The sequence below is a fragment of the Panulirus ornatus genome, chromosome 58 (assembly GCF_036320965.1).
Source record: "Panulirus ornatus isolate Po-2019 chromosome 58, ASM3632096v1, whole genome shotgun sequence".
In the NCBI taxonomy this organism is placed as follows: domain Eukaryota; kingdom Metazoa; phylum Arthropoda; class Malacostraca; order Decapoda; family Palinuridae; genus Panulirus; species Panulirus ornatus.
In genome coordinates, this window is record NC_092281.1 from 17945533 (window position 1) to 17962045 (window position 16513).

Sequence of the window (16513 nt, forward strand, 5' to 3'; positions counted from 1 at the left end):
CAACACACCCTAACAAGAGAACTCTCTCTCTCTCTCTCTCTCTCTCTCTCTCTCTCTCTCTCTCTCTCTCTCTCTCTCTCTCTCTCTCTCCAGTAGGCAGTAAATGGTAGGCAGCCACCGACCAGGTTGGTATGTTACCAATACTAACTACCCTCCTCAGTACTGACAGTGTTAGTAACGGCTGTACGACTGTGAACTAGCACTGTCAAGTTTCAGTCTTTTGGCCCAGGTAGCTGTCTAACCGGTCTGCATCACCCTAAAAGTGGGCTGCACTTGAAAGCACAAAGCCCACACGAATTGTTCTCCGTTACTCTACTTTCCAGTGGTGAGAGAGCTACGTGCTATAGCCTTCCTCAAAGTGCTCCATCTTACCGAGGACCTAGTTCCCATGGCACGTGCCAAGGAGGAGGGCGAGGACGGGAAGAGGAGGGGAAAAACAACACAATATCATCACCACCCTTTTGCCAGGAGTGACGACGTAGCTTGCTACAGCACACTTTCTGAAGTCTTCCTCCAACACTACTCACACTCACCCACACTCTATATACTCCCACGAAAAAAAACACACCGGGCTAAATATAGGAAACTTCAATTTCAATACGAAGTAATCTTGAGACAATAGTAATCATTACATTAACTAGTAATCAATTCCAACACCTACTGATATGGGATAACTACCAGTCAAATCCATCATACCCTGAGAGGGACTAGTAATCAATTCCACCCTCCTCTAAGGGGGACAAAAGGTAAACAATTCCACCTTCCCCTGTGGAGGGGGGACAAAGAGTAATCAATTCCACCTTCCCCTGATGGGGGAGACAGCTAGTAATCAATTCCAACAGTATGTTCCTTAACCCCCTTAAGGACGAGGGTACGAACTTTTGACCACGCCGGTGCACAGTTCTCGGGGCATGAAGTGACCTTTGACCTAACCCCTGAGAGTCAGTTCACGGATCATGTCATTATGCCTGGGGATAGTATCGTCGCATTCAAGCGTATTACCATCGTCCTCAAGGGTAATACCGTCGCGCTCAAGGGTCACATCGTCGAGCTGAAGGGTCACACTATCATGCTCAAGGATCATACTGTCGTCCCTCAAGGATCATACTGTGGTGCTCAAGGGTCACATCGTCGTGCTCAGGGGTCACACCGTCGTGCTCAAGGATCATACTGTCGTGCTCAAGGATCATACTGTCGTGCTCAAGGATTATACTGTCGTGCTCAAGGGTCACATCATCGGGCTCAAGGATCATACTGTCGTGCTCAAGGGTCACACCGTCGTGCTAAAGGGTCACACCGTCGTGCTCAAGGATTATACTGTCGTGCTCAAGGGTCACATCATCGGGCTCAAGGATCATACTGTCGTGCTCAAGGGTCACACCGTCGTGCTAAAGGGTCACACCGTCGTGCTCAAGGATCATACTGTCGTGCTCAAGGGTCACATCATCGGGCTCAAGGATCATACTGTCGTGCTCAAGGGTCACACCGTCGTGCTCAAGGATCATGCTGTCGTGCTCAAGGGGATCAAGTAAAACAACAAGCTGCACCTTAGCACACTCTCCCACCCCCCGCAGCTTAATTACTTAAGTTACAGCAAGTGTCTACAAGGCACTTCATCAAATCATTTAAGTGCACCCGTCCGTACTGGACTCTGTATCGACCCCCCCTGCCTCTCCCTCCCAGCTATACACGGTAACCCTTTCAAAAACAACTCAACGGTATCTGCCGTCGAAACTGAACGAAAAGCTTTAACTGTGCTCTCTCTACCAATATCCAACTATACTAAAAAAAAAAATACAAAGTAAAAAGGAAAAAAAGCCAAAGCAAGTTCTTTTATATCTCTCGTTCCGGATAACCAAAAAAAAAAAAAAAAAAAGCGTTTAGCGTAACGCGGTGCAGCCATCTCCTCCCTCCCACTCACGGATGGAGGGGAAATTCAACTGCGATATCTGCCCTCTAGATATGTGTCATCAGGGGCACAACTCCAGTTCCTTGGGCGTTCTTGGCCCTGCCCACAAAAGTGCAGACACCCTAGCGTAAATCCTAAAAGAACGTTTTACACCGTTCATCAACCTCATGACACCTTCATTCCTTTTCCATCCAATGTGCCTATATCTGACCGCAATCATTAACCTCCATTCCCCACTGTACAATGTGCTGATCAACTAGTCCATTCCTGCCCATGCCTACCCTACAGAGAGACAGCGAACAGCCCCAGAGATAGAACCCCAATATTACATCACAAGGTCATCAGCAAGTATACATGGTCTTCGACGCGACCAAAATACCGATTAGTCAAACCCAAGTCCCTCCACCGTCCAGGCGTTTGATCAGGGATGCAGCACACACACACACACACACACACACACACACACACACACACTGGTTAGCGTTACTGGCCATAAGTCAGCGTTGGCCAATTCGGGAGTCGGACCAGCAGGGTTCGAATCCTAGGTGCAGCAAGTAAGCCCACACACAACCCAGGTATTCGTCCTCCCCTTGAGGCTGGTCGATAAATGGGTATATGGCATAGGACAGTGTATATGTGTATACACACCAGAATAAAAACAGTGCACTCGAAGCTCACGGCAAACCCTTCCCAGCGTCAGAAATTTTGTCGTAACGAAGCTAAAGCAGGAGAGGCTTGCAGTAAGAGGCTATAGCACTAAAGGCTTATAATAACTAGCTAGAGCAACAGAAGATGACAGTAACTAGCTGCAACACCAGTAAGCTTGTAGACTTATTCTACAATACCAGAAACTTACAAGAACTAAGCTACAGTACCAGAAGCTCGTAGGAACTATGCTACAGTGCCAGAAGCTTGTAGGAATTATACTACCGTACCAGAAGCTTGTAGAAACTATACATCAGAAACTTGGAGGACCTATGCTACAGTACCAGAAGCTTGTAGAAACTATGCTACAGTGCCAGAAGCTTGTAGAAACTATGCTACAGTACCAGAAGCTCGTAGGAACTATGCTACAGTGCCAGAAGCTTGTAGGAATTATACTACCGTACCAGAAGCTTGTAGAAACTATACATCAGAAACTTGGAGGAACTATGCTACAGTACCAAAAGCTTGTAGAAACTATGCTACAGTACCAGAAGCTTGTAGAAACTATGCTACAGTACCAGAAGCTTGTAGAAACTATGCTACAGTACCAGAAGCTAGTAGAAACTATGCTACAGTACCAGAAGCTTGTAGGAATTATGCTACCGTACCAGAAGCTTGTAGAAACTATACATCAGAAACTTGGAGGAACTATGCTACAGTACCAGAAGCTTGTAGGAACTATGCTACAGTACCAGAAGCTTGTAGGAATTATGCTACCGTACCAGAAGCTTGTAGAAACTATACATCAGAAACTTGGAGGAACTATGCTACAGTACCAGAAGCTTGTAGGAATTATGCTACAGTACCAGAAGCTTGTAGAAACTATACATCAGAAACTTGTAGGAATTATGCTACCGTACCAGAAGCTTGTAGGAACTATGCTACAGTACCAAAAGCTTGTAAGAACTATGCAACATCAGATGCTTGTTGGAACTACGATACAGTACCAGAAACTTATCAACAAGCTACAACACCAGAAGCTTGCAGCAACCAGCAACAACACCAGCAACTTGCAACAATTCATCTGCATCCGCAGCTTGTGGCTAATAGTTGTATAATCGGCAGGTTGTAACAACTCGTGGCAATAGCATTATCTTACACCCGGCGCGAACAGGCATAAAAGAGAAAACTGTGTGTGTGTGTGTGTGTGTGTGTGTGTGTGTGTGTGTGTGTGTGTGTGTGTGTGTGTGGTGTGTGTGTGTGTGTGGTGTGTGTGTGTGTGTGTGTGTGTGTAATTATCAATGTTTTGTACGGGATGGAGTTCTACACTCATTGGACCCATCTCTTGAACTTTCTCTACCTATCGTACAAACTTTTAAACGTCTTTATGCCTTCAAAGCTTACAGTTCCATCATTCAGTTCATCCCGTTCATCCAAAAGAAAAAAAAACTTTGTTTACGTCTTTTCGAACTAGTTTCTTGTTTAGTATAAACTCAAAAGCCTTTGGCTGTTCAATCCCTGCGTAAAACCATTGGCATCATCAGGCAGGTTAGAAAACATAAAAGGTTGTGATCAGGTCACCCCTTACTCTTCTTTCGTCCAAGCAGGAAAAATTCGTGATCTCCAGCCTTTCAACTCGGCTCTCTTTAATTCTGGTACCATCAATGTTCTTTGTGCTTAGCCCTCTTTAATTCTGGTACCATCAATGTTCTTTGTGCTTCTCTTTGGTAATCAAACTTGATGAGCATATTCCAATTTTGCCCTGATGTACGATGTGAAGAGCTTGCTGGGTATTTCTTTCATCGGTACACTTGAACACAATTCTATTATCTGCCAGCACACACTTGTTTCCCTTACTTGTCCTCTAACATGGGTGTCTGGTGACAGGTTCTAGGAGGACGCCAACTCCTACGCCCCTCTCATCCATATTCCTGCTGCTTATTTCCAGTCAGATAATACACATATTGAGGCTCTCTTTGCGTGAGTCTCTTCCTCCTTAATTCACATTTTCTCTGGTTGAATTTCAAACATTTACATCAAGCCACCTTAGGAATTTGTCCAGTTCCCCTTGCAAGATAATGCAATCCTCCTTTCCTTTTACTTCCCAACTGACTCTGGCATCATCTACAAAGATGTTCAGGTAGGACAACAATCCTTCAGGAGTCATTCACAAAAATCAAGACGAAGAGTGGTTGCAGGACAGAATCCTAGGGGACGCCACTGGTGACCTCAACCCATTTCGAGAAGGCTTCCCTGCTTACATGCGTCCTTTGTTCCCTTCTACAAAGATCATCTCTCCATCTGAGAAGTCTCCCCTTCATTCCTGCCTAGAGAGCCTGCTTCTTTACCTGCCTCTAATGTGGCACAGTGTCAAATGCTTTCTGACAGTCCAAACACAGACAATCCACCCAGCCTTCTCTTTTGTCTAAAACGGAGCTCTCTCTCTCTCTCTCTCTCTCTCTCTCTCTCTCTCTCTCTCTCTCTCTCTCTCTCTCTCTCTCTCTCTGGTAAAAATCTAAGAGGTTCGTTACGTTCCTTTTCTTAAACCCATGCTGTATGTGTATGTTGGTCATATATGAAGCGCATAGGGTTCGACGGAGCCAAAGAATGTGTGTGCAAAAGATAGAGGGTAGTCAGTGGGATGGGGAATGGCTGAGTGTGGGTTATGTTCCTCGATACATTCGACATGATGAGGAAACTTACTTTCCTTAAAAGAATACAGGGACAATGGGCGAGGCGACACATTACGTGCATATGAACAAATGCGACCCACTAAGATATCATTACGTACTAAAAATGCAATATAAAGCCTTATGCTTCAAAGTTAGCTGATATCTTCTCTACTGTAGAGGTCACACTGCCCTCGGGTTCACTCAACATGCGGCAAGAATAATTAACTGTGGGTGGAATTAGGGTGCATCATCCAAAATAACCTCATTAAAACAAAGTTATTACGCCAGTACAAATTATAAACTAGAACCACGCGCTGCCATAAAGTAAGAAACTCAAGTCGGGCTCCCCAGGAAGTGAAGGATCCATACACCACACACCATGGTCAGGTCTCCCCACCACCAACCCCCACTCCCCCTCTCACCAAGGGGAATGATGAGGGACCCACACGCCACACGACCAATGCCAGGTTCCCCGGGACACGAAGGATCCACATGACCACAGCTAGGTTCCCCGGACCACGAAGGATCCACGCAACCACAGCCAGGTTCCTCTGGGACACGAAGGATCCACATAACCACAGCCAGGTTCCACTGGGACACGAGGGATCCACATGACCACAGCTAGCTTCCCCGGGCCACGAAGGATCCACACAACCACAGCAAAGACTCCCCCGAGGTACAGGACCACCACCGCCTCCTCCACCACACAATATCAAGGACATCCCTCCACCACACAATATCAAGGACATCCCTCCACCACAGAATGAAATACATCCCGGGCCGCGTCCTCCATCCCCCACCAGCAGCACTCCACTCTCGCTGGATGTGATTAAGTATATTGCTGGATCCAAGGACCTTCCCTAGAGGGTCCTATTGAGCTTCAAAGGGGTTCGAGAGCCCGGCATTGAGGGCCCTTTGGTATCTAAATTGATTCTCACCACCCAGGAGTAACTGTGTGATCAAAGGTGCACACGGCACTCATCATTCTGCATTACCAGGCCGGTAAGGCAGGACATCCACAGCCGGCCAAAACATTAACCTCTTGAGCACGAGAGATGCAACCCTTGAGCGCGACAATACGACCCTTGATAACGACGTGACGACCCTTGGGTATGACTGCCTGGCCTCTGAACCGACCCATAAGGGTAAGGTCACAAAGTTAAGCCATCGTACTCAAGGGTCGTCCCCGTAATGCTTAAGGCGTTACCTAGATAATGGATTTCATCTCGGACAAAACTATATGAAATCTAATCAGGGATATGTTCATAACCACACACACAAAAAATACTTGATAATACATGAACACCTGACTATCTTGACATAATAATACCATGAACACCTGACTATCTTGACATAATAATACCATGAACACCTGACTATCTTGATATAATAATACCATGAACACCTGACTATCTTGACATAATAATACCATGAACACCTGACTATCTTGATATAATAATACCATGAACACCTGACTATCTTGACATAATAATACCATGAACACCTGACTATCTTGACATAATAATACCATGAACACCTGACTATCTTGACATAATAATACCATGAACACCTGACTATCTTGATATAATAATACCATGAACACCTGACTATCTTGATATAATAATACCATGAACACCTGACTATCTTGATATAATAATACCATGAACACCTGACTATCTTGATATAATAATACCATGAACACCTGACTATCTTGACAATAATACCATGAACACCTGACTATCTTGACATAATAATACCATGAACACCTGACTATCTTGACATAACGACCAGAAGCAAGGGAAAACAACCAGCGTCAACAACGCTAATCATCAAGGGCACCTAAACAGAAATCAGCGAAACCACTCTTTTTAAACTCAAGTTTCCCCACTCATTAGTCAATCAGCTGTTCAGAAGACTTACAATGTCCGAATGCCGGCGCGCAAAGTCACGAAGAGGACAAAAAAAAAATAAATTATACACACACACACACACACACACACACACACACCGACATTAAGCGTCGTAACGATAAATCCCAAGGTCATTAGGGTCACAGGAAACACCATTTTACACCCAAGGCAATTACACGGCCAGAACAATACGCGGACCAATTGCACGAAGGAACCTGTCCATGGCGCCCAACCACAACCAGGGGTCATTACTACACAGGCAACGCCCCCCCCCCTTCCTCCCACCCCAGCCCCAGAAACTCCTACCTTCCCTCCTCAACGGGGAAATCCTCTCCTCCCCGCCTCACGTACCTGGCAATATATCTTTCCACCACCACCACCACCACGACGGAGGGAACACTTCCACACCCAGGCCAGGATTACACCTCTCCTCCTGCCTGGGAATCACCACTCAACCCTTCTTATGGGATGAGGGTACCTCCTCCCATCCTATAATACTCTCCTCCTCCGAAGAAATATCTACCGCTCTACCTCCCCCCAGAAGCAAGAGTGACACATCTACCTCTCTCTCTCTCTCTCTCTCTCTCTCTCTCTCTCTCTCTCTCTCTCTCTCTCTCTCTCTCTCTCTTCAGACGTACATAACCCCTGCCTCTCCTCCTGACTGGGGATATCAAGGTTCCCACCTCCCAGGACAGGGTATGATCCCCTCCAAGATAAGACTTATCATATCTCCCACCTCTGGAACAAGAGCATCACCCCCCCCTCCATGCTAAGAATACCATCGCTCCGACCTCCGAGACGTGACACTGCTCTCTCAAAATGTCGCCACCTCAATGAGAGCAATCATAGTTGCCTCTGTGATGGTCCAGGACTGGTCAAGTAATAGTTCCACCACCTGGACGAGATGTGTTCTAAATCTGCTTACGCTGGTAATTACTAACGTCGGTGTTACCGAACTCCTTCAGCTTGAGGTTAAGCCGCGAGTGGAAAGTCACCTTGGGCGAGGCTGTATCACTGGGAGTACAATCTCGTCAAAGATCATCTCACTCCGAGAGAGAGTCTACAATTTCCCTGCTACCGAAAATATAGCAGCTTTGGGCTGCTGCAATCTTCAGAGAGGTCCTGGGGAACACCAGGACTCTCACAGAAATTAGTCCCGGGGCCCTTCCCTCAAAGCGAAACCTACCATTATCCTTCTGTACAGTGTCTCCCATAATTACGTACACGGAACTTGTTAATTTTACCAAGACTGGTCAGCGACCTCAACAGAGGGGGGCAATAGGAAGGGTTAGCGACCTTAAGAGAAGTACTAAGACGAGCTACCGACTTCAAAATGGGCACCAGGAAAGGTCAGCGACTTCAAAGAGAGAGCACCAGGAAGGGTAAGCGACCTCAACAAAGGGGCATCAGAAAGGCTTAACGACCTCAGCTGGTGAACTAGAGAGGGTATGAGACCTAAACAGGAGAACAAGGAAGGGACAGCCAAGTGGACAGGTGAACCAGAGAGGGCAAGAGACCCCAACATGAACACTAAGTAAAGCTAGCAACCTCAGCAGAACCAGGAAGGGTTAGAATTCTCACCTGGAGCACTATGAATTGTTAGCGAGCCTCAACAGAAGAACCAAAAAGGGTCAGAGACGTTAACATGAGCAGTACGAAGGGTGACCGAGCCTCAACAACAGCCCTGACAAAGGTTAGTGACCTCAACAGGAACCCTAGAAAGGACTAGCGACATCAACATGAGCACCATAATGGGCTAGTGGCCCAACAGAGGGACGAGGAAGGGTTAACGACCTTAACAAGGACACCAAGAGGGGCTAACGATATCAACAAGAACACAAGAAAGGGCTGGCGACCTCAAGAGGAGCACCGCGGAGGGTTAATGACCTCAACAAAAGCACCAGAAAGAATCCGCGACCTTACGCGAAGAAACGTTCACCATCGAGCCACTCACGTCATGCGGAGCATCATCTTACCTTACCTCACCTCCCGATATTCTGAAGGTTCGTCTCTCCACAACTCGGTCAAGGACCAAAGTTGCATTACTGTTCCTTTGATTAATCAGGTTGTCTGAGGCCGCGGCCCAGAGGCCTACATTCCCTCGAAGACAAGGTTGGTAAAGCCCGCTTTCTGGGACGGATATATGTATTCGTTCAACGAGATTTCTCCCGCTGGATGGTCTATAGACGTCCTCCTGAACAATTTTGGGCAGCAATCGTTAACAGGCCTCTCGTGTATACTTTATATAGTTATCAAGTATGGTATCTTCCTAATGTCCTTGCGCCTGTCAAGGTTACAGGAATGACTTCTACGGGCACACGTTGGGCCATGCATATTCCATTATATATATATATATATATATATATATATATATATATATATATATATATATATATATATATATATATATATTCCATCTGCGCTCTGGTCACTTGGCGTCTATGATTACACCTAAACCGTGCGAGCTTTATTTTTTCCCTTTTGTCACAGTGAGCTGTGAGAGATCTTTGTCCATGTTGCAGAGCCCAACACTTCGCCATCCCTGGATGGTGATGGCAGCACACAGCAATCTACTCTGGCGAGTATATGCAGGTGCTTTGAAGCGGCATCAGGCGGCGCCTCTCCTGTGTTCCCTGAAGGCAAATTTCATCAAAAAGGATTACTCCCGCGTCTTTTGCCGTACGTTTCACTTGGCGATGTAATGATGCCTGTGTCTAGTGCTTTGTGCGAAATCGTTCCCAAAACTTTCCAAATTACGAACTAAAACTTAATCATGTTAAGCAGCAGGCTTACTCTCTGTGTCGGGCGTGATTACGTACGATGGCAGAAGTACCTGCATCTCCCCCCACACAGGTGATTATCATATCCATTGAGCCATCATATGCAAAGGACGATACCTGGTGAATACCTGTTGAAGTCTTTGGGGGGGGGGGGTCTTGTACTATCCCCCACAGCCCGGACTGAGCCTAGATTGTTTGGTTTGGGTCGCTGATCGACCAAGCTGTTGGAAGCCGCAGCCCTCAGGCCTACATAACCCTAAAAGCCCTGCTGGTCTGGTACACTTTGCAAGTACTTTATCCAGTGCACTTTTAAACTTCTCTACTGACACGAAGCTGTGGTTCGCTTCCATCTACATCAAATGTGAGACTGGGAAACAGGAAAGTTGAATATCTTTCCCTACAGATCTTTATGGAGTGCAGGCCCAATATGTAGCATAGGCGTCAAAGCTGTGATCTATTGCTGATCCATCTTCCCACCTTAACCCTTCTACACGTCATATGCTACGAAACCATAGTGACTTGTGGCATAGTATATCACACGGGGGAATATTCACTTCGTGCCCAACTGCCTCCTATACTTCTGCTGCAGTGATCCGAGTAGATGAGAGATGACTTTCCTGCCATGATGTTATTGCCCTGGTCTGTGTAAACCGTTTCGCACAAGGGAGTCAAATCTTACATCTTCGGGACGCCTCAGTTTTAACGTAATGCTAGCGGTAGTGGTCGACAGGATCTTCACCTAACCAGCTTAGCCTCTTCCCATAAGAAACGGAGTCATCATACCTGGCAATTCTTTTTTTTTTTTTTTTTTTTTTGTAAAGGTACCATCGGCCAATATAACCTTAAACAATAACATACACGTCAAGCAACTTCGAGAAATCAGTCATCATTACCTTTTTCACAGTCTCATATCTCCTCCTCCTCTCCTCCCCCCACCAGGGTGAAACCTCTCATATTTTTTCACACTCCCTCGGGTCAAACCGTGTGGGTGGGTTGAGAGCAGAGGGCGGCAGGCACAGGTCCCAGGCAACCTTCACCATCACCAACATCCCCCGTGGTGGGGAACTGACAGCCTAACTAAATATTGCAAGGGGAGTCCTGGTTCTGTAACCAGTACACGATTCCCTGGTTTGTCCTTACCTGCTGACCTGGCTGCTTTTCGAACAGGAAAATGAAAAACTAATCCAGCGCGACAACCACAACGGACTATAGTAGACACATATGCGCCGGTATCGGACACAACCAGAGCAACAACCTTCCCCTGACACCATGTTTATATATCTTGTTAGGTAAGATAAATATTGTCTTATTCTTCAAGTCATATCAAAATAAACAAAAATTCTGTAGCGCGGCCAAATATGACAAGTTCCTCAACACTGCTGGCTGGCAGATACGGCCGCGCGCTGACAACAGCAGCAGCACGTTCACCTCTGACCCTTCAACACCACCACCACCACCACCTACCACCCATCCCCCGACACTACCAGTAAACACGAGTTGCCCCATGTCAAGAAATACTGTCTAACTAAAAAATTCATGATCGAGGATACTCTCATTTACATATACATATTTTTTTTCTAGCCCCGCTGTCTTCCCTAGATATCCGAAACAATATATGAAACAACTGCACATCTGCAGGTTATAATGACACTTGGCTATATAAACAGTATAGGCTCCTGTGGGGGGGGGGGGGTGATCCTTGGGGGGGAAGAGTGCATTCCTCCCTCCCCACGTCATTTCAGCAAAAAAAAAACAAGCCACGCTTATTTACATACAACTGGAGTCGATCACAGTCATTTCTATTCCCCTCGCGTACCAAAGAGAGTTGCTTGAAATCAACCTCGGGAACGAGGGGTCGGCCCGCATGTCGAGGAAGGTCCAAGACACCTCGACGTAAACAGGTAGGCCTCACGGCTGGCCGCCCGGCGTGGCGACGCCGAGAGGACGGAAGTGGATGGACACCTTCCCTGACACGGATATGTTCCAGGCACAGAGACTGAGGCACGGAAGCACATACACATCCACTCACACACACACACACACACACAGTACACTGAAGATGAAAACTGCATGATGATTATAAAGTACAAGAAATGGGGCCCCGAGACTTCAACTCCCTCCCCGTACTGTACAGATGTTGACCAAAGTACCGACGTCAGACATGAACCTACACGGCCAAATACATTTTCTGGTTAATATCATGTGAGCATATATCTATATATAATTATCCAAGGACCTCTTTTCAGAGGGTTCCTGAGGGTCAATGTTGCGCTGTTTCCCATAACAATGAAAAGCGTATTCGTTAGGAGCGAGAACTTAGACGAGAGGCACCAAGTCTCGAATGAATATGAGGATCACTATTTGGTCGACCACAGAAAATTTTTAAAAAGCTCTACATAAATATCAGCTGGATTTATATCTGGCTCACGCAGCGGCTAAGACGTGCTGAATGCGACTAAAAAAAAAAAAATGTCTAATCACAAAAGTATCCAGACCTGTGGAAGTAGAACTGAACCAGATGGAAGCCAAAGACCATACAGCATAGTTTGCTTCATTTTCAAAAAGAACTCCGGCGCGGTCCAAATAATAGGAATATGTTTCGCACACCATTTGTAACACCAAACTTAACCAAGTGGACAAGGCCTGTCAAAATCTAAACCGACGCCCTCTTCTGGGTATTTAAGTTAACAGAAAATATTCTACCATTTGTAAGCGTAGCAACGTTTCACATCGTGACTCGCTACCCCTAACCCATCATATGGCTCACTCTACAACCCCCTATTAACTGGTCACAATACTTGTTTAAAAGTTCTACTTGTTTGTAGCAGCCGTTGTAAGGAAACTCCCAAGAAACAGAAACGCAAGACAGACTCTCTCTCTCTCTCTCTCTCTCTCTCTCTCTCTCTCTCTTTGGCCAAGTTGTCCTGAATCAAAAAATTTAGTTCTGCACAGTATCATTGGCCTGACCTCCATCACAAAGTCCTATGGTCTACGAAAGCCAACCCTGCCATACAACAATCCCTCAGTTCTATGTACTACACGGTACTGTAAGGAGGCGAAAATAAACGTCACGGGCCAGATCAACACCAAGTGAGAGTGTGGCTGCTTGCAATCAAAACATTCAACGCCTCTGGCAGACATGGTATAAATCTTTTTACTGATCAAAATTTTGATGTTATGCCATACTACATGGCAGTTGCAATGATGAGGGATTTAGAGATTTAACTTCTGCTCTCAAGACCCATCCCCTCTGGAATAACAACACACTGAACTTCGTGTTTACAAACAAATAACAGCTGCAAGTATGGAGAAGACTGAAAAACATCTAAACACTGCTCAAGGGAAGAGAGTGACGAAACCAGGAGAGATACTCAGCCTTGACCCATTCACGAGAACACAGTACGACACTTGGCTATGGCAAAGGCCAATGCATCACATCCACGCGTTGCATCGACGGGGCTCCAGGGTCACACCACCGTGCTCAAGAGGTTAAACCGATAACACCTGATCAGACGTGGTTCATCACTGTGACCTGACCTGACCTGACCACCTGCCCGTCATCAGCGCCTCAATAATCACACACACACACACACACACACACACACACACATATATATATATATATATATATATATATATATATATATATATATATATATATATATATATATATATATATATTTGTTAGGGATCCCTGCGTTGCCTGGGAAAAAATTGTTTTTTATTAAAAAGAATGTTTCATGTCAATTTGCATACAGGCCATAAGAGTTCTGAGAAATGACCTTTTGTTGATTTTCAAATGGACTTGAAGGCCAAGTCCTGAAAATCCGAAATCTGCTGTCACTCCTGAACTGAATGAGGAGTACCATACGGCTGGAACATGAAATCTGGCCTTTGAACCAGAGGTATTTTCACTATAAAATGAGGGAGGTAAATCACCCATCTTTATTGTACGAAATGAATTAAGAGTACTCTGTAAGGCTTTCGAAAAGCCACCTTTGGTAGCCTAAAAAATGGCCACATTCTGTACTCCCTCTTTGGTGCTACAGTTCGGCCATATATATATATATATATATATATATATATATATATATATATATATATATATATATATGGGGTTTCTACAGCTTCAAAGCTGAGCTAGTCCTTAGCAATGAAATGATGGAGTCCTCTGAAATTACAAATGCCCTAACGCCATTGTGCTTCTTTTCTACCACTGACGAGATTGCATTCCCTTTCGTCCACAGACGATGCAACCTCGCTGATGGTGACTTTTCATCTGCAGTGTAACTTCCATTGATTTGATGTCTGAATACGGCAGCATATATATATATATATATATATATATATATATATATATATATATATATATATATATGGTACTTACATTTATCTTATTCACTTATGTAACCAAAACTACTGTATAAAGCCAAAAAATCTAAGACGTTCTTGTGGAATACAGCCATATTCAAAGTAAGATTTTTTACACCCAAGACACCACCAGGAAGTTTGATTAAATTCACCAAGAGACAAACATTAACCATACACGGAATATGACACAAACGATTGAACAGATGATGAATTACATACACAACACTCATGAAAACACAAGCCCATGCACAACGCACATGTCTACAGCCCTATACACATCCCAAAACCAATGTACAACACATCAAACACTGTTTCACGTTAACTAATCCACAACCCATGCACAATACCTACACATCCAATATAATACACACAACTAATGTACAACAGATCCACTATCTAAGCAACGCACATATTCACAAATCCATACATACATACATATCCACAATCCATGCAAAACATACATCCACAATCCATTCATAACACATCCATAGTTCATGCCCTACACATACCGGCATATCCATGCACAACATAACGGCAACTCAAAGATCCATCATTCATGCACAAACATGCCCACAATACATCTACAGTCTATCAGCAAACACACCAACAACCTGCGCAACACATTTACAATACATGCATATGACATTTACAACCCATGCAAACAACGCACACTCAAAACCTAAGCACGTTCAACACATTCACACAACTCATGTATATTCACATTCATATACAACACATCCAAAACCCATGTTCATGCACAATCTATATGGATAACATCCACAATACACATAAAACCCATGCACAACATAACCACAACCCATGAACAAGACTCATCCACATTCCATAAACAACACACATCCACAACCAATACCCACAGGCATCCACACGCCAACCCCCAACACATACATGTTTACATACATACAAACAACATAAACACTAACAAAAAATACATCACTATACAAACATAATACACCACTCGAAATAGCAGAGAAAATACTGCTACCACGTACTTACAAAACAAGCACAACCTCCAGACCCTCATAACGCATCACCCTCCGAACACAAACATACACAAAACTTGTCTTACCGGAGACCTAGAGCAAAATAGTCTCCTCCAGTTATCGAACATGAAAAGGCATTGTCAGAATGAAAAGGGCTGGGAAATGGTCCATCAATGAGCCAGAAACCCGTCGAAAACTACCACTCAACAACCTTTCCTGTTATGTTACCACGAACTGCACTACCTTGTAACCCACAACCTACATCCATTTTCTCCTACAGTAAGCAAAGCATTTCTAAACCTGGATGGTCCCACACAGGTCTTCACAACCACAAGATTGGTTGTAGAATAACCGAACCACCACGCCCACCTACCCCCCAACCATCTACCACTGCCCTTCCTCCCTAACCATACCATCGCTCCACCTCGACCGAACCTCTTACAAATTCCCAACTACCGTCATCACCATCATTTGGGTATTTACCAATGCCAGTTTCTATTATTTAAATTTCATACGGACGTATGAAATGTTACCCAAACTGAATTGATTAAATCCTCTTGAATGCTCAATTGTCTGCGCATTAATAGGTTGGCTCCCGCCTCGTAAATACTTTAACGACTTCATTAGTATATATTTTCGCGCCGTTGCGCCTGACAGATCAACAGCTGGGGCTAGCAGACGAATTTTCGATAGGAATGCCAAGCAGACGACAAAGTATCTAATCGTTGTTGTGTTCTTTTTCCAGAGTGAATGTCCATAAACATATTAGCAATACATCCTGCTGTAATAAATGTGTCAACTAGGGGTCCTCTTTATGGTTCTACCGAGCACCCATTCAAATCATGACACATTAACCAAGCGAGCTGACGTTTTGCCGCCATTGGTATACGGAACCCAGATTCTTGCCTATCCATACAAAATGTAATTTGTACTCACTTTTGATGACCCTATCCGTCGTAGACACCTTGCTGGTGTTGTTGGCGTTAGTACTCATTATTACACTAATATATAATCCTCTTAGTCACCCACATACAGAGATGGCTTGGATTCAAGCCGATCGTCACTACACTGAACTGAACCTGCACCAAAATGGCGTAAACAGCTCTATCCCTCAATGGGTGGTGCGCATGCGCGAAGTTGGCCAATCAATGCAGGTATCTAGTCACGTGATACACCAGGGCTCTGCCCATGCGCGCTAAAATCAAATAGTATCCAATCTTTAAAA

General features: G+C 44.9%; 1 protein-coding gene across 4 annotated transcripts in view; it reads right to left on the reverse strand.

The window, feature by feature from the left end:
- Positions 1-16395, reverse strand: part of LOC139766591 (serine/threonine-protein phosphatase 2B catalytic subunit 2-like) — a 401759-nt gene extending 385364 nt beyond the window's left edge. For 2 of the 4 annotated variants that reach the window (XM_071695445.1, XM_071695444.1), the window contains exon 1: positions 16225-16395. In XM_071695445.1, the coding sequence (XP_071551546.1) occupies positions 16225-16282 (58 nt within the window). In that variant the 5' untranslated portion in view covers positions 16283-16395. The remainder of the gene's footprint in view (positions 1-16224) is intronic. The other 2 variants (XM_071695446.1, XM_071695443.1) reach the window with 1 other exon arrangement.
- Between the last annotated feature and the right edge of the window lie 118 nt (positions 16396-16513).